The following is a 27,738-nucleotide window of genomic DNA, read 5'->3' on the forward strand; positions in this document are numbered from 1 at the left end:
TTAGGTGCCTCTTCAACCCTACTGATTGCCACTATATTGATTCATGTGAGGGAAGAGTGAATAAATGAGTAAATAAAATTTAATTAGTTGGACTGATTCTATGAACTTCTAACTTCTACTGGCTTTTATTGTATTTTATAAACATCCTTTTAATGTAAGTCTTATTGCTTTTAAGGAGGGCTGGGTCTAGGACAAGAAGAGTGAGGGGTCTGCACAAGAAAACTCAATAATAAAAAAAATAATAATATTTTAATACAATAGTTTCTAAAAATCAAAATTAGTGCCAAACAACCCATGATGAACATTACTAAGGTTTTAAATAAGTATCAGTGTTCAGCTGAGTCATACTGGAGCCTAACATAAAAGGAAAACTGTGTACCACTATAGATATGTTTTCATATATTTTTAATGGTTAATTTTTTCCCAGAACAGTTAAGCATTGAAAAAACATTGAAAAACAAAAAACTCAATATTGAACAATCAAAAACTATTAAAACTCACATTAGCTTAAGTTTTGTTTATAACACAGAATGTATTACAATTTTACTCTCCTGGCTTTAATGAAACAAATTCATCAAGATTTTCAAAATCTTCTTTGCCTATGTCATTTTCAATTGTGAGAACTGCCTTGCTTGACGATTTCTCTTGATGAAGTGGCAATCTTTTAGACACCTTTTAAGGTCACTAGTTTATAAAGACAGTTCTAATATAACTTTAACATTATAAAATTGATTCTTGTGTGGTTTTTATTTTTAAAAAACTCCCTCTGTATATCATGCCTCAAACCAATTAATAAGCAAAGACAGTATACCACCAGGAACGGTACAAGAACACAGAGAAACACCCGTTAGGGTGCTGATGGTGTGTAAGCCGTGCTGCCAGCTGCCAGTGGAGCAGGAACACAGAACTTTCTGGCACTATAATATTTACAATAAGCACAAAGGAACGCAGTCCACTGGAGGAATTTGAAATTAATCTCAAAAGGAATCAGGGAACTAAATATGAAACATATAAAGTATAGAATTTCTAGAAGAAAACATAGAAGATCTTTGTGATCTTGGGTTAGGCAAAGATTCCTTAGACAGGACACCAAAATCACAATCCATAATAGAAAAACCAATAAACTGGAATTTATCAAAATTAGAAACTTTGAATCTTTGAAGGACACAAGTAAAGCAATGAAAAGACAAGTCAGAGATAGGGAGAGAATATTTCCAAGTCACATATCAGGTAAAGCACATAAATCCAGAATACGTAAAGAACTTTTAAAATTCAATATTAAGAAGACAAACTAAATTTAAAAAAATTTTTTTAATGTTTATTTATTTTTGAGAGAGAGAGAGAGAGAGAGAGAGAGACAGAATGTGAGCAGGGAAGGGGCAGAGAGACAGAGGGAGACACAGAATCTGAAGCAGCCTCCAGGCTCTGAGCTGTCAGCCCAGAGCCCGACGCAGGGCTTGAACCCATAAACTACGAGAGATCATGACCTGTGCCGAAGCGGGATGCCGACCAACTAAGCCACTCAGGCGCCCCAAACTAAATTTTTTTTTAAAAAGTGGTCAATCAATTCATACGTACACTTTGCCAAAGACATACAGATGGCAAATAGCAGAGGAAAAATGTTCAAAGTCATTTGTCATTAGAGAAATGAAAATTAAAACCACAGCAAGGTAGTACTACCACTGAAATAAAAAGACTGATGATACTAAGTGTTGATAGGAACGTAAAGTAATTGGAACTCTCATACTTCTGGTGGGAATGTCAACCACTCTGGGAAGCAGTCTGTCAATTAAACATATAATTTTATATGATTCAGCCATTCCATTCTCAAGAGACAGGAAAGTACATGTCTACATAGAGACTTGTACACAAATGTTTACAGTAGTTCCACTTGTATGCAAATACTAGAAACAGCCCAAGTGCCCATCAACAGGTGAACAGACAAACTATAGTATAACTATACAATGAAATACTATACTACTCAGAAATGAACTATTAAGATATATATCAACACAGATGAATCTCAAAATAATTTTATTGAATGAAAGAAGCCAAAGGAGAGTATATACTGCATGATTCTATTTCTATGAGACTCTAGAAAATCAAACTAATCTATAATGATAAAAAGCAGATCAGTGGTTACCTGGGAACTTGGCAGGGGGGTGGGAAAAAGGCATGAGGAAACCATTGGGAATGATGGCTATGTTCATGATCTTGACTGTTGTAATGATTTCATAGGTGTACACCTATGTCAAAACTTATCAAAATTAACATCTTCTATACATAGAGTTTATTATCATCAATTATACTACCAAAAAAGACCAGCTTTGTAAAAAAGGAAAAAACAGAGCAGGTGGCTTGGGAATGACTAAGTGAAAAATTGGGAGGACACAGGTTTTTCTCAGATACAAATCTGCATAATGACAAGTGTCCAGAAGATAAAGTCAGGAAGCCACAAAGGGTGAGGGGGTCAAGGAGCTGATGGGTAAATAGCTAAGCCATTAAAAAAAAAAAAAGGCAAGTAAGCAGGAGATCAGAAGACATGGTGGCAATGAGGAGGGACAAGGTACAGTTGAGGAAAGAGAGGTTTCCACAGAGGGGGCAGTGGATGAGGTCTAGAATGGGTCTTGGAGAAAAGAAAGACCATGATCTCACCCCCACAGCTCTGAGGGAGACAGAGAAGCCTGAGAGAAAAGCCAGGTATTAGATAGCTGAGGAGGTGAAACAATGAGGCTGAGACTCTAGGGCTGTGGCTTAACCCAAGAGGATTTCCAGAGGGCCATGTCCAAAGTGGGAAGGAGAGCAAGAAATGCAGGGCAATGATGATGAAAGCATGCCAGAGAGGACCCTGGGAAGACACCAAGTGGGCTGAGGGGGCATGAGGCTCAGCCATCCCCTGATGGACATGGAGGCATGCAGGGTCCCTGTAGCTCAGCCTGGCTGCAATGCACCTCTGAGGAAGTCCTAGTGTAAAGTCCATGGGAGACCCTGTTCCCTAGGGAAGAGGCAGCTGTGGTGTGGCCTATGATGGACCCAGGGAGGGTTGTCAGACTCAGCGTCTGAAGGAGTAGTTAGAGCTCAGTGAGCTGTAGAAACTTTGAGAAATAAGGCTGCTCAGAGGTTGTGTTCACATCCTAAGCACTGTCAGACCACTGTGAAGCCCAAGGCATAAAGCCAAGGGGATACTCTTAAAAAGTCACAAGCAAATCTGCAGTTTTTATGACCAATGCAAATCTGCATTGGTTTTTATATTATATATAAGAAGAACCTAGTTGAGCAAACTAGATTAACAATCACTCAGTTATAAAAAACACATATGAGGTACTATGTGAATTTTCCATTAATTGAACCTACTCTTTTAAGCCCAAGAGCTATTTATTTGGAGAATTTTTTATATAAAACATCTCTAGTAAAAAATATTTCTTCCCACCCCTCAGCAAACTTTTACTGCATACAGGCATAGCACTGTACACTGAATGGGACAGGATTTGCTTTCTAGAGGCTCATGAACTGTAAACCCTCTTAAAGGAAACACACATATAACTTCAGTCCTATACTAATGATGCTTGGGCACATGAAAAGGGGCCACAGCCTGCCCCTGCACCAAATATCCTTGGTTTACTATTGTGCCATTCTTGGTCATCTCCTCACATCCTGTGACCTCTCATTATCACACAGAGATAAGGCTTCGAGTGGCCACCCTTGTCCATCGTGATTTACTGAACTAAAATGGAGGGACTGTGGGAGAGGGGATGGGCTAAATGGGTAAGAGGCATTAAGGAATCTACTCCTGAAAGCATTGTTTTCACTATATGCTAACTAATTTGGATATAAATTTAAAAAAATAAAAAAATTAAATTAAAAAAATTAAAAAAATTAAAAATAAATATCACTAGGAAAAAAAACAAAATAAAATGACTTCAGGAAAATTTTCCCATTTGTAATCAGTGGTGGAAATTTATAAACAGTTAAGTAGCAGGTTAGCATATACCATAGTTCATGAATCATGGGATTCGAGCTCTGTGTCGGGCTCTGTGCTAAGTGTCGAGCCTGCTTGAGATTCTCTCTCCCTCTCTCTTACCTTCCCTCTGCCCCCTCTCTCCTGCTCTCTCTAATAAAAATAAATAAATAAAATAAAACTTATAAACAATTTTGAGAGAAATGAAATGTCTCTCTTTACTATAGACAAAACAAAATGGCATGATAGGAAACTGACTTCAAACAATGTGTCAGGTGGTATTTCAAATTAATTTCTTCCTTCCCAGGATAAAACCTGGCTATCCGGTAGGTCTGAGAACTTTTCAGACTTGCAGAATGTAGCAGTTGCTCTTATTTTAGGTTTCTATACTTGGTGACACTATTTGTAGTGTGGGGCAGGAAACATACTGAATCAGTGGTGTGCAAACCCAGCTTTAAGATCCTAACCCAGTATTTCAGAGAACCTTGGCCACTACCAACCACGGTAACATTTTATTACAAAGTTTATACAGTAGTGTTCTTCATATTAGTAAGAAATACTAGATATCTAGAATGTAAAAGATCTAAAATAAGAACTATTAGATACCTAGAATGTCTGGCACTAACTAGTGTAAAGCTTCCTCTCCTTGACTCAAGAGGTTTTGCAGAAGTCAAGAAGATACCAATGCTACGGAAATATTTAAGACACGTTCCTTTCCTCTGAAATCTGGTGTTTCCTTAATATTTACTTAGTTTTTACAACTAACTTCATCAAGACCTTCAGTGACAAATGATAACCGTTTTAACAAACCCGAATAAACTGAAAAGAATGCAAGAGAGTGAGGTATGTCAAAAAATGTGTAAAGTTACAAATCCACAATCCCTTATTGGCAATTTCAAAATCCAGAAAGCTATGAAAACTAACGTGTTTTGTGTGCAATTCACTAGTGGACAGGACCTGACTTGGATCTGAACTCATCTGGTGGCAACTCCTGACTAACCTGACTGAGGCTCTTTTGGATTTAGTTATGCCACTGTTGCTGAATATTCATATCTTAGGCTACAGAAATAAGAATCCTCTTGGTTACAGGGCGGTGCCCAGTCCCTGGGGTGTTACCTATAGACATCAACATTGTGTTAGTGTCTGTCATACATCAGTACAGGATGATTTTATATGCAAATGCCCATATTTCAGCATTCTGAAATATGACTCATTCTATACACTAGATAAACTAGCTTATTCTACATACTAACGAGGTAAACAACACCTGCTCTTATGCTGGTTCAAAAGGACTATTCCTCTGCAATCCCAGTCCAAGAGTCACTGTTCATGGTCAGATGCTATTAAACTGGGTAAAAAGCTACTTGTACCCACAATTTTAACCAGTCCATGTGGTAACAGCAGCCAGAATTAAGGAAACATCACACCACCCATGAGGCGCATAAAGTTGCACAACACAAATGGCAAATGAATTTCTACACCTAGTTCTAGTAAGCTCATTCAGGCTGAGGAGGGGCTATTAATCTCCAGACATTTTAAAGTACTATCTGAAGAAAACAAGTGTGGTTTTCCTATAAGATACGAACAAAATGGAAAGATTATATCTAGCACAGATAAAACATACCGCATGTTATTTCTCATTTTCATCCATTCCCACTACACCATGGAGCACTACAAGTCCTTGTGGTATCTCTTCAGATTGTACTTAGCATTTGATTTTTAAGTTTTTACTTCAAATACACAAGGTTGAAGTATCAATTAACAGAAATGCTATCAATAACTCTATAATGTAAAGGAAAATCTTCTTTGTGTGTTTGAGAAAGATTTAAAGACCAAGGCACTACCTTAAAGTGAGGATTTAATCATTCAGTTCAGTAGATGTATTTATTATATATACTTTACTAAACAGTTCAGTTTATATAAGGGCCAGTAACATTTTTCACATAAATAGTACTAAATTAAATTTGGGATTCTGAATTTTGAAATATCCATCGAACATGCCATGTTCTTTCAGGTCCTGTGTCTTTCACACATTGATCTCTCATCTAAAAAACCCTTTCTGCACTCATATTTCAAGGCTCAGGTGGAGATTTACCTCTCTTGGAGACTTCCTCAGGTCTTCTGAATAGAATTGTTCAACTTTCTTTGTTGCTACCAGTATACTTTTCATAGTGACAGTTATACTGTATTTTATTCTCACCTACCCCTCACCCCAGGCAATCAGCTTACACAATACAAGGATGGTGACATATTCTTTGTTTCAGTCTCAGAACTTTGTTTCTCCCTCAATAAATATTTGAATGAACGAATGATCAGATAGTAGGATGCCATTATGAGGTTATGCTCTCCACAAATATGATCATCTGGCAAGGTATAAAAATTATAGCAACTGTAAGTCTTCTAAGGCAGACAGACCAAACCAGATACTCTTTAAACAGAAAGGTTCACCATCAATATCACAAATTATGCCAGCTGTGCCATGAATATTAAGTTGAGAGGAAATGTTTGATGTCAAGAGCTGCACAGAAAGGGCAGCCGTGGTAACTTGGCTATATTGCAAGTTCCCTCCTGCTGCCACACACTAACGTATTCAAACACAATAGCTCTGATCAATGATAAAGTCATGAAGAACAAGATATTTTTGTAAGAAAAAAATGAAGTCACTTAAGAAAAATCCTCCAGATCAAATGTTTCTCAAACAATTTTTATCCACAGGAATCCCCTTGGGCTCTTGTTACAGACTGCAGACTGTCTTGAGACCTGGTTGAGTGTCGACTTTGGCTTCGGTCATGATCTCACAGTTTGTGGGTTCAAGCCCCGCATCAGACTCTGCTGCCAGGATCCTCTGACTCCCTCTCTCTCTGCCCTTTCCCCACTTGTGCTGTCTCTCTCTCAAAAGTAAATAAACATTAAAAAAAATGCTGACTGTGATTGGCAGGTCTGGCTGGGGCCTGACATTCTGCATTTTCTAATAAGCTCTCAGGTGAGGGTGATGCTACAGATCTATGAACCATTCTTTTTAAATAGCACTTTTAGAGCAGGGATAGATATTATATTTTCCTCCAAAGTCCAGAGTGGACTTGTCTTGCTTTTAACCAACATATCCTTGTTAGCATTCTTTGTTATAACCTAATCTTGATGGTGCTAGCTATATAAAACATTACTAAAAATTTGACTGGAAAAAAAATCCATATGACTTTAAAAATCTTTAAATTGTTCTTACCTATACTCTGGTAATGCCATCGAAAGAAAATTCGTTCAGGTAGAAACTGCAGTATTTTCTATAAAACAAATTTAAAAACTGGTAAGATAAAGAGAACATAAACTACACATTTCATGATAGTACTATGTGTGAAAAGTATATACACAGTTCAGAAAAGAAAACAGAAAGAAAACAAATGATTTATAATAATGTAAATAGCACACCTGACCCTGTAGCCCATGGGACAGTGTCTTACTTGCCCCAGGCAACCTTCTTTACCTGAGTACCTTAAAGACATCACTGCCCCAAGTTTAATTCTTCCTAAAAGAAAACAAGGAAAAGAAGGGGGGGAAAAAAACCTAAAATGATAATTTTATCTTAATTAAATCATAGCCATTGCTTAAGAATTAAAAGAATAATTTCTCAAATGCTAGATGCCCCAGGTTTCTGCTTTTTGGCCTTCAATTTCCCGTTTGCATTATCATTACTAGTCTCTGGATACAGACCAGAGTTGGGAAGAAATATGAACAACAAAGAAGAGAAGACCTTGAACATTCATTCAGTGAAATAACAAAATGAAATTGCTGCCAAGAATTTCTTGAAATTAATAGCTAAGAGTAAGTTTCAGATTGCAGACAGGACTTCCACCTCCTTCGCCCCAAACACTGGAAGGTACGATAAAGAATGAATTTATGACATACAAGAGTATTTGGCTAATAAAAGCAAATCCCTCCCCAAACCCCAAAGGACCTTTTTCTTTTTTCCCCACTGTAAAGTAAGTTTTGGCAAGTTACTGTTGGATCATAAGATTCCTTGTACTTTATTTGCAACCACCTTTTTAAGAAATGTAGAAATTTAAAAAAACAGTCAAAACATTTTCTTGTTATTGAAAGATATCACTATTTTACCATGAAAAATCTTCTTTCTAGGTTATCTAAGCTAATATTCTAACATTTTAAAAGACGAAGGTAAAAAATTTGTATCCAGATCTCCCGAATAAGTGTATTTCCAGGCAGCTAATAAACTGCCTCCTCCATCTAAACCTGCCTGGGGTTTTGTTTTGTTTCATTTTCTTATCTTAACTTTCCAAGTGGGTCAATAACATACATGTATCACATCATTTGTTCTCAGGTGACGACAGTAAATGTATAAGAACGTCTACTGAGAGAAGGCACAACAGGTAAACTTGCATCAAACGCAGGTGATTCCAAATGGCACAGACTTCACACTCGGCCTGGATGCTTTTCCACCCACAGCCTGGCCCTGATGGCACCGCCTCACCATCCGGCTCTCACTGCAAGCGTCACCTCCCCATAGAGGTTTTTCTGGGCGTTCCTTCTAGAAGAGCCTGGTTCCCTCCCCACTGCTCTGATGCTTTCTCTACTGCCCGTTCTGTCCTCTTCATAGCCCTCATCCCTCACTGAAGTCTTCTTCAAGTTCACTCATTTGAAGGCAGTATTTCTTCTACCAGAGTGTAAGCCCTGCAAGCGCAAGAACGCCTCTGTCTTTTCCTCTTAAGTATACCCAGCACCTAGAGCATGGCTGGCACACAGCATGTGCTCAATACATACTCAGTAGAAGAATTCTGCATTCATTTTATTTGTAAAACCATGAGTTTTACAGGTCATCCTGACCTTTGCTTTGTCCCTTTGTTCACGTTAACATAAAATGTACCTTTGTACTCCTTATATGTCATTGACTGATGACCGATATTTACGTTAAAATGTATGGGCATTTTTTAAACCCTGAACTTAGTAAAGAAAACTCAAAGAATAAAAGCTGTATGATTTAAAAGAATTTTTCAAACTCTGACAAACATAAATAAAAAAATATAAATATATTTAGTTATGGTATTTCTTACAAATTCTTCATACCACACATCTACACGGATGAAAATGCTATAAAACTATATCGAAGACCATTTCTGATTATATATATTAAAAGCTGTATGTGGCTGACCACATGGCTGACAATCACTGACACGAGCTCTCTCCTACATTTCCACTTTTGACTTCCTCTAGAACATGTTGACTTGGTATTTCTTAAGTGCATAACTCTAAAGTGTATCCTATATCCTGTTTTATTCTGTATTAATGCAGACATACTCCCAAACACACTTACACACACACACACACACACACACACAATGGACAATCAAATCCCGTTTAGTGAAAAATATCTATGCACTTGATACCAAGCTTGGTGTCTGAAATGCAAAAATAAGTTCATATTTATAAAATACTTAGTTCTTCCTTCTAAGAGTTTTGTGATTAGTGGGCAAGAGAGATGATAAAGAAAATATCATTCAAGAGGAAAAGAAAAAAGCCCAATAGGAGTTTGTATGAGGAGGTGTAGAGGTGAGGGGGAAAGCACCTCATCTCAGAACCTTCACAGAATGGTTCCAGAAAAAAGGGGTGCTTGAGCTGAGACTTGTAGGATTAATTAAATTAGCCTAGTGGAGAACAGGAATAGAAGGAAGAGCATGTGTGAAGGCTAAGAGGCAAAAACAGCTTGATACCTGAAAAGAACAGCAGCAGTTAGAGGGTCTACTTGGTTAGTAGGTAGATGAGGATGGGAGGAGAAGGAACTGGATAGGTGAGGCCATGATCTCATGAAGCACTGAATAGGTTCAGTCCCTGAACAAGTTCCAGCTGGGGGGGGGGGGGGAGAAGGGGGATTTAAGATGACTGAGACGAGAGGCAAAGACATCAATGAAGAGGCAATGGTAGCATTTCAGAGAAGGAATGAAATAGCCTGGACAAAGCTCAGCACGATAAAGAGGAGATGCATATAATAATGATATTTGAAGGTAAAACTGTTGAGCTGGCAGTCAGAGTAGTTGTGGTGAATGGAGTACTCAAGAAGGATTTCCTAGTGGCTCAGTATGCAATACCCCTATCTAAGACATCAAATCCAGAAGGAATCCCAGAATTGAAACATGTCCAATTTGGTTCTGGACGTCCTGGAATTGGAGGTGTCAACAGACTTCTTAGAGGAGATGTTCTAGGCAATTAGATATATATGGGTCTGGAAGGCAGAAGCAGGACTTGGATGGTAACAGAATATAGGCAACAGCTGAAGATATGTATGCATAAGGCCCCTCTGAGAGGGCTTAAAATGACAGAAGATGAGACCCTAGAGACATCAGTGCATTGAAGCTCTCTGAAGACAGTAAGGATGAAGAAGGTACAGCAGAAGCTAGAGACATGTGTGCACAGGTCAAAAAAGAAAATTTTGATGTGCCAAGTGTTTGCACATTTATTTATTTTAAAGATTAAAAATACTTATGACTATTTATATGCACAACTAGTCAGAAAAAGTTAAGGATGATGGAAAATATAAGAAACTGATTGCCACCTAACAAAATAACCTCAGTATCAAACCAAGTAAACTCAACGTTATCTGTTGCTCGAAGAACCCATAACCTTCGTCAGCCAGACACCAAACACCAGGCAGGATGGATCAATCTATACATTGCGCAAAGGCAAGTAAATGGCTCTTTGGGGGGAAAAAATCAAAGCAGGTCTTCCCCTTGCAATATATATCAACGTGTGTATAAGATGAATAATACACAAAAGGAAGTAAGTAGTATCAACTGGGTTATCTGTTAAGATCCACTATATTAAAAGGGAATCAGAAGTAAATATATCAGTTCTCTACGGAATATTTTAAAAGAACCCATGCAAACACTGTCCTACCAACAAAATGTAAACCTGAACATGCCCAGGAGCTACAGACAAGGCCACAGACAGGAGTGAGAACCCAGAGAGCTGTCTACAAGTTATAGGAAAACATCACAAGCAAAGAGGTTTGTGTGAGAAAATCAACAACTCTGGATCTGAAAATAAAGATCAGGGTCTCAGCAGTCTATTGCCAACCCAAAAGAGCAGCTCTATAGCCCAGAAAAAGCACGACCTGGGGATGGGCTACAAGTCTCCAGACGGAAGAGAGAAAGAAGGCCTCCATTTACATCTTAGTTTTACGGTTCAAACTCAAACTTTCCCTTCACTAAAAAAATGTATTACAGGGGTGCCTGGGTGGCTCAGTCAGTTAAGTGTCCCAACTTCGGCTCAGGTCATGATCTCATGGTTTGTGAGTTCAAGCCTTGCGTCAGGCTCTGTGCTGACAGTTCGGAGCCTGAAGCCTGCTTCAGATTCTGTGTCTCCCTCTCTCCCTGCCCTCCCCCCACTCATCTTCTGTCTCTGTCTCTCTCAAAAATAATAAACATTGAAAAAAAGTTTAAAAAATGTATTACAAAGGCTAATTCAGCATGTTTGATAACAGATGAATAACACTCGTTGCAGGTGGAGTTCTCTGGGAGATGAATGCTGTGGTGGAGTTAGCAGTGCCCTGGTTTACTGGAAAAGTAACATCTGTGCAAGGGAAATGAAGCAGTAGGAGGGGGCAGGGAGCCTCAGACCACCATACAGAGCTGAAAGTATCTGCCAGCCTAGCAGAAGCTCCAGAGCAAAGATGGCACATTAGAGGGGCCATGTGTGCCTGAAAATGGCGAGGTCCTTGTACCACCACCTTGCTCCGTCACTGGCTGGGCATCACGATGAGAAGAGAGCGACTGTAGTTGGAGAGCTGAAGGTACTTACAGCCTCGGGCTGCCAGCTGGCCCTACTCCTTGCAGCTAGGTAGCAAATTCTTTCTTGAAGGGTGATGTGAGCTGCACATCACTCTGTCAGCCACAATAATCTTCCAATTATTAATTAGAATATTCTCATCATATTAAGAGGCTGAAGTACTAAGAGTAGTGAACCCTATTTCAGGGGCATCCTGTCTGCTGGCATTGTTTCTCGTCAATGGGCTGCTGCCGCACACAGACCAAAGCCTCGGTCCATTGAGTGCTTCCTGTCCTTGTTCTGCCTCCTCCTGTGTAGCTCACTCTTCCTGAGGGAATGGCACAGCAAGGACTCAGTGTCCTACTTCCTCGTGCATTCTCTGCCAAGGGTACTAGGCGCCCTGGCTGCATTCTGAGATCATCTTCTGATCCCATTCTGCCACTTGATTTCAAAACATCGTATAGAAGATGCTGAGAAAATTACTCCACAGATTCAGGATAGATCTTATATTGGGCTATACAAATGCTTGGCATGCCTGTTCTTCAGACCTTTACTTTTAGTCAGGAAATTCAGCACTGAATCACACTTTTCAGCTTTCCAAAATACTTACCCTATCTCCTTAAGTTTCTTTTCTTACTGTGCAATAGAGAAAAATGTCTTTTTACTATAAAGAAAATAAAAAATGCAGTGGGATGATGTGTATCTAGATGGTTGGATACTGTCAGTAGGCCACTAGTAGTCTCCAACTTGTTCTGAGGTCAGGTCTATCATCATCACCACTTCTGGATAAAAGTTTTCAGATTTGTAAAATGGATGGACTTTAAAGACACTCAAAAATAAACTCGGTAAGGTTTGGATATGAAACACCATGCCCCAATCTGAGCTACTAAAAACATTCCAAAATGGACAGAATCTTACACAACCACTCAAAGGTTGAAACATCACCTACACTGATGCTTCTTTTTGTACCCAAATATTGCCAGGACCATTTTTTATGCATTAAAGTCTCTGAAGTCAATAAAAATAAAGCCCCACATGACCATCTGTGTCTAAATGCTAAGCCTGTCCCTCAGAAAGTACCAGATGAAGCCTACCTTTACTGAGGCAATTATGGCATTTCTACTGCAGCTGATATTCTAAGCTACACTACTGTGAATGCCACATAAGCTATTGACATCTTGTTTGTAGTTTCACTGGAGAGTAAAATAAAAAAAAATTTCAAGAAAGCCACACAGTGTGAATAAATATTACTTTTCTGAAAAACACATGACTCTGTTTAATGCTCAGTGCTCAGCTGCATCTATATGGTAATCCATTATAGCACACTTGAAATCAAAATTAGGTATTACTACTGATCAGCACATCAGGGAATCTGTCATTCTTTTAACTGATTATCCATAGTTCTTTTTTCTTCAGAACCTACTGCATGACCAGGAATAATGTGAAATGTAAGCTGGAGTTCATACAGGATGCTATAGTATACTTTAAAACTGCTGATCTTCATTTAATTTGTATGGGAAACATTTTTTCCCCAAATTATTACCAGATGATTGCAACATATCCCAGTAGATTCACACTTGATTTCAATTCCACTTAGAAAGGTAGGGCGGTGAAGAATGAGGACAAGATAACATCCTAACTCACGTGAGGTAATCTACCAAAACAATGACCAACTAAACCTGTTATGTCCAGAAGTAGGGAACATGAGCTGCAACTCTCCCTGAAACTAGCCACATGACACAAGGGTGCAAAGTAAAGGAAGTGTTAACTATGGAAAAAATAGGGAGTTTTATCTAAAAGAACATAAGTCTTAGTTCCTTGACCTTTTGAGTAATAAATGAGAAGAAAACTTCTGACATCTGGGCAGGTGATTTTAATGGAAATACCATGGAGGCCCAGGCCACAAGGACAGTCCGGTTTCAGAAGGACCCATGGGAGGGGAGGAGAAGGCTGGTGGCATGGTCACTTCCAGGTAGACCTACAGAGAGGACAACTTATTCTTCAGCTGTCATGGGCCTAGCCATGCATCTCTTACTGACAATGACTCAGCTTTCTGGTGTAGACAAAATATGTACATTGATCTCTGGGTGTCAACACTTGTTTCAGAACTAAAATTTAAGAGAAATGAGCTAAAATAAGGAACTGCATAATGTTAAATATAAGAGAGCTACATTGTTAGCTTTCTTTAGCAATCCCTTCTCCTTCTCCTTCTCCTTCTATGGCAATCCCTTCCAGAACAGTACGCTATCTACCTAATCACTAGCCATGCTGTTACTGAGCAAGGAAAGCACAGTTCCATCTTGTTACATCCTCTTCAGTCTTTAAAACTGAAGTGAACCATCACCTCTTCAAAAGGGCCCACATTAACCATATCTCTCACCACACCCCTCACCAGCATGCTTCCCAGTTAGACAAACACAGGACCTACCCTACCATTCGGTGCTAGATTCCTTGCTAGAAGGGACCCTCTATTAGCCATCTTGTATCCCCAACCTCAAGAACAGCACTTGGCATGTCATGTTTCCTAATAAGCACTGCATGCACAAAGAGAGGGATGAGTGAAAAATTAAAAAAGAGCAAGACAACGGGAATTCTAATTTTAGTTCATGTGTACAGGCAGACACAAGGAAATGTTCTAGTTTAAGGAAGGTGCTCATACTCTAACACAGTAGAAACACAGAACCTCGCAAGTAGGCACTTGATAAAGACAAGAAAGCATGGGGGGAGCTTGGGTGGCTCAGATGGTTAAGCATCTGACTTTGGCTCAGGTTATGATCTTGCAGTTGGTGAGTTTGAAGCTCTGTGTCGGGCTCTGCGCTGACAGCTCAGAGCCTGCAGCCTGTTTCGGATTCTGTTTCTCCCTCTCTGCCCCTCTCCTGCTCTCTCTCTCTCTCAAAAATAAATAAACATTAAAAAAATGTAAAGGGTGCCTGAGTGGCTCAGTTGGTTGAGCATCTAACTTCCACTCAGGTCATGACCTCACAGTTCATGGGTTCGAGCCCCATGTCAAGTTCTGTGCTGACAGCTCAGAGCCTAAAGCCTGCTTCGGATTCTGTGTTTCCCTCTCTCTCTGCCCCTCCCCTGATGATGCTCTGTCCGTCTCTCTTTCTCAAAAATAAATAAACGTTAAAATTTTTTTTAATTAAGAAAAAAATATAACAAAGCATGGAATTGTGTTTCCAAACATTATAGGAAACCTTAATGCTTGATTAGGTCATCACTTGAGAGGCAATACTTTTCTCAGCTAAGGAGAAAATGAATAAAAATATTTCAAAAGAGAGACTAAAATACAAGACAAAGACCCCTGAAGGAAATATGGGATGTAATAAAAAGGGAGGGACATCTAATTTCTCTCTCCTGTATTTTAGAATTCAACCAATATTAAAATGTTGACAACCGCATTAAGCAATTAAAACCCAGAAAGGGTAAAGGAGCCTATCTAACAAGCAAAACACTTAGAGGAATTGCTGCTTAAAGCACAGATGAACCTGCACGGAATCATGTGGGATGGAGGTGGTGCCCCTCCTGTGAGGGCAGAACACACCAGAATATGCAACGAAGGAGGAGACCATCCTACAGAAATATGGAAACTCCTCCTTCTGAAAGAGATTTTCTGAAACAGGGTAATTTTTTTTAGAATTTCTGACTCATGTTCTTAAAAGATCCAAGAGGACCCTGAATTTTTTTTTAAGACCTAGGAAAATAAAGAAAACGATGACACACAAATAAGTAACATTCTGAAATGAGGAAATATTACATGAAGATGAAAATACGGAAAGCATGAATCTAGAGTCTGCCACAGAGACCCCCACTGCAACCCTCTGTATCACAAGGCCTCCCAGGAACTAAATAGGTTGAACAGAGAGAAACAGCTAGACAGAGCACATTTAAAGTTGTAAATTCAATATATAACTAAAATTCCTACACAAATCCAAAAAATCAGAATATCCACAGAGGAACAAAAGTCGGGCTAATCTCAGTCTTTTTCTCTGCAACATTAACTCCAGAAGACAGTGCAGTCCATGGCTCATTGTAGGCCAAAGCAAGTAGAATGCACCCCAGAATATACACCCATATGGAGAACAGAAGCCCCAAAGTAGACCAGGTGCCATGGTAAAAGATAGTTAGAGTAAACAAACTATAGCTATTTTAAAAAGCAAACAAATCCAGAGTTTTGAGGAAAAAAAAAGAGTACAATTTGGAAAGTATATATACAGCTATATATGTTTGAAGCTAGAAGAAAAAATATTATAGAGCTGGAAGTATACCAGCTGCATATCCCCTCTTCAACATACTAAGAAAATTCACATTCTAGAAAATTCACATTCCAGCAAATACAGAGATTAAACAATCCAAAAACAAAGATGCAGGGGTATAAACACTGTGACAGTGAGCTATATTTATATAATTGGAGTTAATATGGTTATGAAAAGTAGAGTAAATCCTCAAAATGATTAACATAAGAGAAATAACATTCTAAAAATATTATATATTAAAAAAATCTGGATACAAAATACTTAAAATAGCTGATAAGTGAGAAGTACAAAAGATATATGTGGTTAAAGTAAAAGCAGGGGGCTATCATCAAATACTGGTTTTTTTATTAATATGAATAATTACAAGAAAGAAAGTTTTAATACTATTTTATTAATTTAAGGATAATTATTAGAATGACAGAAAATAGAAAGTATATTTTATAATCACAAAGTATATTCCATGAAGTGAAAGTGACCTCTTTCCCAAAAAACAAAAGTAGAAGAAAAACCAAAAATGCTGATTATCACACACACAAAAATATCATAAATACAAACGGGTTAAATTCCTCTACCAAAGACCAAGTCAATCAGAACTGGCTTTCAAACACAGAAAGATTAAGAATAAAATACAGGGGTGCCTGGGTGGCGCAGTCGGTTAAGCGTCCGACTTCAGCCAGGCCACGATCTCACGGTCCGTGAGTTCGAGCCCCGCGTCGGGCTCTGGGCTGATGGCTCAGAGCCTGGAGCCTGTTTCCGATTCTGTGTCTCCCTCTCTCTCTGCCCCTCCCCTGTTCATGCTCTGTCTCTCTCTGTCCCAAAAATAAATAAACGTTGAAAAAAAATTAAAAAAAAAAAAGAATAAAATACAAAAAACAACATATCAGGCATGCATAGGTACAAACACACAGCAAACCAGTATCAATATCAAGTGAAAAGGCTTTAAGGGGGACAAAGGGAATCATTTCAAATAGATTAAAAGTGTAATTCACAATTTAAGGATAATATGAACCTTTACGCAACCAATAACATAGCATGAAAATAAAACAAATGCAGAAACTGAGATATTTAATACACTTATAATAGGAGATTTTAATGCACTCTATCTTTGTAAGATATAACAGGCAATACAGTGCAATACAACATCTTTGAATATAGTTAAGAGTTGTTTCATAGATAGATGCAGAGAGGCAAGTCTGTAGAATCACTTCATAGATTCTAACATTCATGAAAATTTACTAAAAGTTATTTTTCTAAGCCATGTGAATAAAACCATCAAAGTAGGAGTTGCACAAGTCACAAGCAAACTCAATGCATTGCAAGCCCACCTTTGAGAGTTTAAACTTAAAAAAAATTGCAAGTACTTGAGGGATTTTAAAACATTCTTTTGGCAACACTCAGGTTAAAAAAAAAACCCATATAATTATAGACTAAAGATTATCAACAACGTGAATGCTGTAGAACAAAAACTGGTCAAAGCTGAAAGAGGCAAATCTGTATAGGTATGCCTACAAAAAAAACACTTCTAAATTTTAAACTCAAAAGGTTGAAAAAAGGTGATTTTAGGAAGAAATCAATTTTTTTTAAAGTAAGTTTTGTAAGAACGAAAACATCTCCAAGCACTGCAAATCAGTGCAGGTAATTAAAACAAATACCTTCTACATCAAACATTTATTTGACTCATTAGTAAGTATTCTTAAGTGCCCCTTTTGTGCCAGGTACCATGTGAGGGATCAGAAATAAAGCGATATAGGAAACTGTTCCTGCTCAAAAAGTGACAGCCCTAAAGGGTAAAGGCAAGAACATCAGGGATGTCAGTATGTGCACAAGGGAGTGAGTACAGACAGGGCACATTTCCAAAGGGAGATCACCCTTGGAACTGAATCCTGAAGGATACACAGGAGTACGCCAGGCAGTGGAGGGCATTTTTAGGCAGACTAAGCAACAGCAGGAAAAAACAAAAACAAAAACAAAAACAAAAGCAAAAGCAAAAACAAAAGCAAACCCTGCTGCTTTGTTGCCAGTGGGAACAAAAGTAAGGCGAGTAACAAGGAATGGAGAGAGGTAGAGGCCAGATCAGGAAGGGCCGTGAACATCAGGGGAGTTCAAACTTCATCTTAAAGGCCAAGGGAACCAGAATTACATTACACAAAAAACATTCCAGGTGTGAGAGGGAGACACAAGGGGAAGAGATCATAGACCAAAAGACTAGTTAGTTAACCAGGATACTCAAGTAGGAGGGAAGATTGAAACTCTGAACAAAGGCTGAAGTAGTTATAGGAAAAAGAGGGTATTCAAGAGCACCAGCATGAGATGTACAGAACCATGGAGTAAAGAAAAGTATTACTGATATTGATCAAAATAGACAGCTACCAATAGGAAAGCATTTTCATCGAGTACTGAAAATGCAAATTCAAAAACTTAGAAGTGTAGGCACTTGATAGATTGTTAAGAGGTTATTTTTTTTTTTTACTTTGTTTAAGATCATGCAAAGGTCTAATATCTTTTTAAAGAAAACCAAATTGCACTAGACTCTTTGCTTTTAATGAGAGAATATCCAGAGACTTTCACAAATCCCCAAATTAGTACCATATAGCAGCACTGGGTGGCTCAGTCAGTTAAGCATCTGACTTTGGATGTCGGCTCAGGTCATAATCTCACAGTTTGTGAGTTTGAGCCCCATGTCAAGCTCCATGCTGATGGCGCAGAGCTGGCTTGAGATTCTTTCTCTCTCTGCCCCAACCCTGATTATATGCTCTCTCGAAAAAAAAAAAAAAGTAGCATATAATTCTACCCACAATATATAGTTTTGCTCTGAGTGAAGCACTCACTAAAACAGATTCTAAAGGAGTCTTCCTTTCACACAAGGATCTTACATGGGAGATCTCAGTCACAAACAATTACTCCATACTTTTCTTCAGTTCATATAAGATTCTATTTTCTGGCTAAAAACTGAACTTTCCAGGTCTCTTTGATTTTGGTACCAGCACAGCTGGTTGGCTGTGTCATATTTTCATAAGATGAAAAAAAAAAAATCACTTCCAAAGAGTTTAGAGGTAAGTTATGAGTAGAGAATTAACAAAGCCTCAGTGAGATGCCACCTTGTGGTTTCTGCCATCCCCAAAACTTAAAGAATTTTAAAAGCTTGTCTCAACACAATTAGAAAGTGTCGCAGACCTGCAGTCAGCTCAGGACTGGCCACTCCAACAAGTTCACTCAGTGAATGCCCAAGAACAGCTGGTGCATGGCCCACTTCCAGGCAGATTCCCCTTTCAACCTGTCCAGTGTCACAAGCACATCAAACACTAGGTGTCACTCTACAATAGCTGCCACACCACATATCCAAACAAAACAAGACAGAAAATTCACAGCATGTGTTTGTACAACTCTCTCCTAAATTTATAAAAAAGAAACCAACTCATTCAAATTATGTTAACACATTAATTCCAATCAATCTAAAGGGAGAGAAAAAGGTCTTTATATATCTTCTGCTGTTCTAACAATAAGTACAACACGCTGGAGTTCTATTGTGAATTTTCCATATATTTAGCCCTGATGCTGTTTCTACTATCTGCCCTTAAAAGGTTCTTGGAAGCATTTGCTAGTGCTGCCTTCCAGGGGACCTGTTTCTGAGGGTATCAGTTACCAATGAGTCCAGCAGCACACTATGTGAGAGAGGCCAGGAAACTCAGGGCATCTGGATTGCAACAGATAATCACCAGAATGTAATTTCAGACTTCCACAAACATGTCTCCAGTTTCCCTTCCCCAAGGTGAATTGAGTAATTCAGTATATCCTGTTGGGTCAACCCCAAGTTTCTCACCTGTAAGTCTCAAGGCGTAAGGAAAACTGTAGTCTTAAATATTAAATTCAGAAGTTAAAACATCCACTGAAAATGGCTTTCAACTTAGACACTTGCAGTCCAATTCAAATTATTACCATGCTGTAATAAAATAATCAAATTTTAACCTCAAGAATCTCCACAAGGGACTTTATATGTATGTTTATATTTTGTTTGCATCTTCCCATTTGCAGAGATCATAAACATCTCATGATTCAAAGCAGACACCAGTATAACCAGAGGCTATAGGAATGAAAGGCCTGGGCTGTATGTTAATTATTATTCCCCCAGTATCCATTATAGGGCACAGAGCTGAGGAGTGATTTCTGAGCTAATGCATCACTACCAGCAACACGTGAGACAAATGAGAAAAGGCACAACTGGCCATCCAGGCCTCTTCTGTAATGTGATCCCTGCAGGGGGGCCTCAAGGAATATTGTGAAGCAGATCACACTATGCTGTAACAATACTGCTCTCATCCGGAGCTGTTCCCAACCAAGGGCTCAACGTTAATAAAAACAAGTATGACTAACGTTAACAAGCCAGAACAATTACACACCTACATGTATTATCATTTAAAATATATATAACACATTAAAATATACCCCTGATGTCATAAAAGTGACATGACATTCTGCTCAGGATAACCAGTGGTGCTGATTTTGTTTGTCAGCTGGAAAGCAGGTAGCTTTGGGGTGGGAGATGGGTGTCTCTATCCGCTCAGTTCTTTTTAAAATGTTCTCCAGGAAACATGAACTTATACTGAATTTGTTTGTTTGTTTTTCCAGTTCCAATCAGTCATTTAGAATTATGGCAGTGACCCAGGAGCTGCATTCAAAGTTGGCATCATTCTTTTAAAAGAAAAAAAAAATCCATGGAAGCATCCAAATATTTGAAATCCTCAATAAGAACTTAAATTCAAAGGATTTAAGAAGAATCTGTCTTTCTTGCTCATTTTATTTCTTCTTGTCCCTCCTCCACTCAATATCAGTAAAGTAGTCCTTATGGAAAAAATAAAAGGCAATAACCTGAGAGGTTTATGGAAGGAAGTCCTTCACCTCAACATGAGAAGGAGGGAGTAGCATTGAAGTATGCTTGCACACTGGACAATCTGAAATAAGTAATGATGAATCAAGCAAAGGGAAGCAGGGAATGGGGAAACTGGTTAGTTGCAAAACTACAGTTGTGCTGTCTTGCTCTGTGTTATTTGCTCGTAACAAATGGCATTAGCCATTGTATAAAGAAAGCAAAAGGATTGTGATGGAATCCTGCTGGATACCGGCCCTGGATGTGTTGGTCTATGACTTGGCCCAAGCTTTTCCACTGTACCTCTGCAGGAGCTTCTGATTCGTTTTCATCAGCAAAGAGTTATAAAAGATATACAGTTCCACAAAAGAAAGGACCAAGAAGGTGGGGGAAGGAAAGTGAGGTGGGAGGGAGGGGAGAAATGGAAACAAACATCTCAGAACTGTTTGTAATCCCATTGTATTCATAATTCTAGTTTTTCTTCAGGAAATTCTTCTCCATTATTTTTTTTTATGTTTATTTATTTCTGAGACAGAGAGAGACAGAGCATGAGTGGGGGAGGGGCAGAGAGAGAGGGACAACAGAATCCAAAGCAGGCTCCAGGCTCTGAGCTGTCAGCACAGAGCCCGACATGGGGCTCAAACTCACAGACCGGGAGATCATGACCTGAGCCGAAGTCGGAAGCTCAACCGACTGAGTCACCCAGGTGCCCCTCTTCTCCATTATTAATATCTGAGGTAGAGAGATGCTATTAACGTGTGAAAAGTTACAATTTCCATATGTATTGGAAATAAAATGAAAGCTCCAATTACTGATGGCAAATACAAAGTAACTACACAGAGGGGAAAACCAGCCACTCATTTCACCTTCTTTTACACGACTCTGGGCACCACAATGGATCTAGTTGTGTTATTATTATCAGAAAAGCTAGTAAAATCCTTTCTCCCTATTTTGAGGAAAAGAATTAGAGGCTAAACCCACTATCTATATAAGCTCAGTTGGAACAATAAAGAACACCCAGTGTTGAATTCCATTAAAGTAAGACAGCTTCCACCACAGCCCTGGATTTACCACCGGTCAGTTATGACTCCCAAACATAACTATAGCCAGCATGACTCTACAAGCACGTCCTGCCTCCAATCCAGCATTACCTCCACACAGGAAGGGAAGGGAGATGGTAGGTAGGAAATCTACAGTAAATTTCAAACAAGCCAACTTCATCTTCAATAGTAAAGAAAAAACAAACACTAGTGACCATAGTTATATTCCTGTTCCTCTGACTGCCCTTGAAGAAGCCCACAGATCATCTACATTCTCTGGGTAGCTCATCTGCTATTGTTTGTCTCTAGTGCCCATGCCTCTCCAACCTGAATCTCCCCCACCAAAGGAAGGGAGAAGGAGAAACAGCATACATACCTTGAACTGACACCATAAGTGTTTTTTTGATACTGTGGGGAGAGAAGTGGGTGCAGGGAAGGCAGGGGGTGTGATGGGGAGATAAAGTAGTACTTAATTTGGCCATTATTTGAAGTCTTATTTTCAGCTAAAAACAAACATAGAAAGAGTAGAATGAATCTGTGTGTGGCTTTTCAATTTTGTGTTTGCATAAGACCACACTGGAGCCATGCTTCTCCAACTGGAGGAGGAAAAGGCATAATCTCCCCCGGCACTTTGGTAACTCTGCCTGAGAAGCCCAGGGAAACCATTTCAGTAAAACCCTAAACCTTAAGTTAAGTCCCCTGCAACACAATGTGCAACATGCTGAGGATTTAACCAAGCATTTAACAAAAAGATGTAAGTCTTTCAAATGAGGTACCAAAGCTCTGTGGGAAGACTATTGAGCTTCTCTGTCCAATCAGTAGCCACTAGCCACAGGTGGCTATTCTAAAATTTAAATAAAATGAAATTATTTATAATTAAAATTTCAGTCACAGCATCCACATTTGAGGCACTAACCAGCCCATGTAGCTCATGGTTACCTAACTGGGTAGTACAGATACAGAATCTTCCCATGATCACAGAAAGTTCTATTGAACAGAGTTGCCCTAGAGAAAAAGCAACTGAGGTGTTTAGATCTGCAAAGGCTAGTCAGAGTCAAGTCAATTTAATATTTAAAACTAAATGAAAGCGTGAAATTAAATTTCATGCTAAAAGACTTACCCGTGAACTTCCTGATCTGTAGTGTCATGGGTTGTTAGGGCTGGAAGAGACAGACCCCAGAGCTATCCAGTACCTCTCCTTCACATCACATACAAGAAAGCCCAGGTAAGGAAAGGGCGAGTACCCAACTCAAAGCCACACAGCTTGTTAGCGTCAAGGCCTGATCTAAAGAGACCTTCTTCCTATTTCTTTTATCCAGAGAGAGATTTAGGTGAGGAAGGAAAATGTCTTTAACATAAAAATCACAAATAACCCCATGGGAAATAAGATGCGACTTCAAGAAGCTTTAATCCAACACTAAATATAAACAGGTGCAAATCGGGGCAGGGGGTGCATAGGAGGGAGAATACAAAGGATTGTATGGAATGGTTGCTGGCCTCAGGGACTTTATAGTCTCATTAGGAAGCTAAGACACAGCCACCTTCAGGGAAAACTAAGAACACCTGGCTATAATGAAATGGTAACTAGCCGGAGCATATTTATACAAGTTCACAGAAAAAAAAACGGGCACCTCTAGCTAGAGTTGCCAGAAGAAATCAGTGGGTCTGAACGGAGCCTGAAAGTATGGGCCAGATGACAAGGAGAGGAAAGGGCAGTCCCTGAAAGCAGAATTGCATAAACCAGGAGGCCAGAAGTAAAATTACGCAAAAAGAGGTAAAGGAGCAGTAAGCAAAGCAGTATGTGTGTGAGAGAGCACCTTCGCAGAACAACATCCCCAATGACCGGTGAAAGAAAGCCACACAGGGACCCTGGAGAGGCTCGAAATGTTAGCCCAGCTCATGCCACACTTTACAGGTTATAAAGAAACTGTTCAGGTCTCTAGGAAGAAAAAAACAGGACTTACTTAATCTGGTGGGGTAATTTGGATAAATGTAAAAATAAGGAATCTAGAAGTCAAATGTTCTGTACATCTGTGATTGCTAACTCTGTAATTACTTGAAAGATAGATAAATGAGCAGCATTCTGAGGCCAGAACATTTATAAGCTTTGAAATTAAATGCCTTCTGTCAATGTATATTTTAATTGGGGTGTGGGTACGGGGGTGAGGAAATACCTTGCTATCAAATTCTAGAATTTTCTTAACCATATATAAGTAACTCCAAACTACTGCATTTCTGTACTAATGGCATACAATATGGCAGACAACTCAAAACAACATCTCTGTATTAACTCTATTTTCTTATTTTCTGTATTCTTGATGCTCTGACATCTGGGGCTTGCCCACATGCCTCTGACAGGCAAACCAACAAATCCCAAATCCACTCCTGCAACCACCTCCTCTTATGGGCTCTCACACTTGGGACACTATCCTCCTCTTAAAATCACCAGGGGATTAGGTACTGGACACCTAGGGACCACCTCTACAGCCCAGAGCCTGCCAAAATTATCCAAACTATCCAATCCTAAACTTGTTTAGCTTGCTTACCTTGCCTTACCCATTCCTTCCTTCCCACAATAAAGGCTCCCCACCTCAGATCCCCCCCTGCCTGCTCTCTGTATGCTCTCTGTGGCTTCTCTTCATAGTCCTGCTAACATGCGATGACTCCTGTTTCTGTTGTACTCCTGTGAGTACAATAAAAATTTCTTCCTTCATGGCAATCATTTTCATGTCTGTGTGTCTGTCTTACCATACCTGATTAAAACAAATTCCATGTACCATTAAAACAGCCTCTCAAGTACTGAATCCAAAAGGTTCTCAAAGTCAGGTGAATTATTTGGCCTTGAAGCCCATTTATCATGTACCTTACATTTCTATCCCAGCCCTCCTTTTCCCCTATGCAAGTAGCTACCTCAAGGGCTACCACCAAAGTATCACTTCTACAAGGGGCCATTCAGAATTTTCTGTGACTCAGAAAGTCATTACTGGAGCTCTGGCATAAATCCATTGTTACCAGTGGACGCTTCAGTTAATATGAAATGTAACATATGCTCAATGAGGCAGGGGGTTCTGTCTAACTTACCCACTGGCACATCTCCAGCACCTAGCAATGTGCCTGGAACATAGCTGGTATCCAATAAATGTGCATAATAAATGAATTATACAAGAATAGATACATACTGGTTTACATGGCCTGTAAGATACAGCTTCAGAAGCAGGAGAATATTGAAATTCTTACATGGAAGGTGGCATGGCACCTTAAGAAAATGGGTTCTACAGTCAGACCAGAGGTTAAATCCCTATGTGCCATTTGATAGATGTGCAATCTTGGCCAAGTCACCCAACATAATAAAGGCCCCATTCTTCCACTGACAAAAACTGGGAAGACAGAACCCACTTCAACAGGAAGGAATGACACAGGATGGCCATGTAAAACACTTATATTCTCATCAAGATGGCAATGTAAATTCATTTGATGGGGTCCCACACTATCATCCCCACTCCCATTTGAAACACATGACAATGATCGATGAAATATATTTTTTTAAAAAAAGAGTAAAATTAACAAGTGAATCTCAGTAGAAAAAAAAAAAAAAAAGACAGACATCCCCATGAACCAGCAACCACAGAAACTCTAAGTGATGCACAGATTTGTAGCCACAGGCAAAGGTGTCTGGAGGTCAACTTCAAACAGTACAAGTCCTCCCACTGGAGATAAAGGCAGATGGAAAGGTGTGCTTGCTGCCTGAAACCACGACTTCAACTGAGCTAGCAGCCTTGATTGCACACCACTTGCTTCATCAGAGTGCTGTAATGTCTCCAGTAGCTCATTACATGCAAACACTACTGCTTCCTTTCCAAAGGTTCCCTTCCAGATTGCCCCTGACTTACAGAGGCAGGCAGCAGGTCTCCCTGCATACTCTCCTTCTGAGCCTTCTGAACTCTCTCTCACCTCTGTGCTTTCTTCCAATCCACTTCGTATTTATAGACTGTCTTTACACAATATCCCTTCTGTGATTTAACATGTCTTAATAATTCCACCTTTTTTAAAGGAAGCCTTTCCCAGTTATTTACACCTTGATACGTATTTACCTCCAAATCCTTGTAAACCATCTCTTTATACGGCACTAACTTGTAGAAAGTAGCAGTGAAGTTACTTAATTCTCAGAATGAACCATACAAATTACAACCTACCTTCTATAGCCAGAGACAGAAAGAGAACATAAACAAAAGTAATGCAGTTCATTATTCATTCATATTTACTATGCAAAATGAAACTTTTATGGAGCTTTGAATAACATATATTTGTTCTATTATATAGGCAACTAATCCTCTGTAGACAGTAATGTATCTGTAATAACACCCACCCTAATCTAGAATTTTTGGACACAAGAAGGTATTAAAACCTCCTCTGTGGGAGGTATAGGACTACGGTCCCCGATGGGCTTTCTCACTGCAGGACAACTAGATTTGCAATCAGTGGCAGCAAATGTAATTCTCAAAACACATCTGGGCTTTAGAGGACACTGGGAACCTAACAAAAGACTTAAAAAATGGAAGGAAAGGAAGTAGCAAGAAGGAAGGTGAGAGAAGAAAAGTCAGCCAAAACCTGATCTGTAAGCCACAAGCTCAAGAGAAACAATTTGAGATACCGGAGAACTAATGCCAATTCTACTACAGGATCTCTGGATCCCTGTGCCTTCCAGACTCCAGTTCCCACCACACCTTAAGTTTGAGGAAATGAACTCGAGATTCCATTTATAAACCAGGATCCTCAAATGGAGCCAAAGTGGTCCCAACCAAGAACACTCCCAGCCTCCTGGCAAAAGAAAAATAAACCCTCCAGAAAAACACAGGCTTGAAACAGATTAAATTGTTCAATTAAATCTGATTTCAAAATCCTACCACAAAAGTATGCAAGAAAAGAAGCCATGTTGAGAGATAGCAGATTTAGACAACTGAAGACTTTAAATATTGGAATGATCAGATACAGAATATGAAATGTTACATTGTTAAATGTTCAAGAAACAAAAGAGGTCTAGAAAGGAACAAGTATCAAAAGTATCAAAAGCAACCAGCCACACATGAGCACCAAACTTAAGTAAAAACATGAAAAAAAAAATTGTGATTTAAAACACAATAGAATGGTTCAGCAGCAGATGAGACCAAGAAACTCCCTGGAATGCAGCACAAGGAGGCTGGGAAAGAGGGTGAAAGCATGCTGGAGACGCATGGAGGAGAGAGCAAGAGTTTTAAATAAGAATCCTGGGAAGTACACCAGGAGGACAGAAAAGAGTCAACATTTGATCAGAGACAGCAGCTATTTTACAGAAATGATACACGATCTGAATCTGGAAATAGAGGAAACACACAGACACCAAGCAAGACAAGAGATCTTCCAGTAGACATTCTGTGGCGAAGCTGCAGGACACCAAAGACTAAGAAAAAGACTTTAAGAGAAGCCAGAGAGAAAAGGCATTTAAAGCAACAAGTAGACAGGGAACAGAGTTTAAGGCTGCTGCAATGGTAACCAGAAGCTAACAAAATGGTATCTGTAAAGGGTGACACAAGTACTTTTATTTGTCGCTACTGCTAATACTGTGTCTAAAATACCTAACAACCGAAGACAATGAAGATCAATATGGAGTAGATAAAATTGAAAGAATTATGACCCTCAAAAGAAGGGTCACACTAATAAATTTTAAAACTCTGGTGATCAGAAATTCTTAGAATTCCTCAAATTCTTTTTTTAAAGCTTACTTAGTTATTTTGAGAGAGAGAGAGTGCAAGCAGGGGAGGGGCAGAGAGGGAAAAAGAGAATCCCAAGCAGGCTCAGGATGCCAGCACAGAG

General features: G+C 39.2%; 1 protein-coding gene across 5 annotated transcripts in view; it reads right to left on the minus strand.

The window, feature by feature from the left end:
- The window catches only part of RALGAPA2 (Ral GTPase activating protein catalytic subunit alpha 2), a 322,390-nt gene that overhangs the window by 257,631 nt on the left and 37,021 nt on the right, over positions 1-27,738 (minus strand). For all 5 annotated transcript variants that reach the window (XM_047854052.1, XM_047854051.1, XM_047854050.1 and 2 more), the window contains exon 4: positions 7,182-7,239. In XM_047854052.1, coding sequence (XP_047710008.1) covers positions 7,182-7,239 — 58 coding nt within the window. The remainder of the gene's footprint in view (positions 1-7,181; positions 7,240-27,738) is intronic.

Source organism: Prionailurus viverrinus, chromosome A3 (assembly GCF_022837055.1).
Source record: "Prionailurus viverrinus isolate Anna chromosome A3, UM_Priviv_1.0, whole genome shotgun sequence".
In the NCBI taxonomy this organism is placed as follows: domain Eukaryota; kingdom Metazoa; phylum Chordata; class Mammalia; order Carnivora; family Felidae; genus Prionailurus; species Prionailurus viverrinus.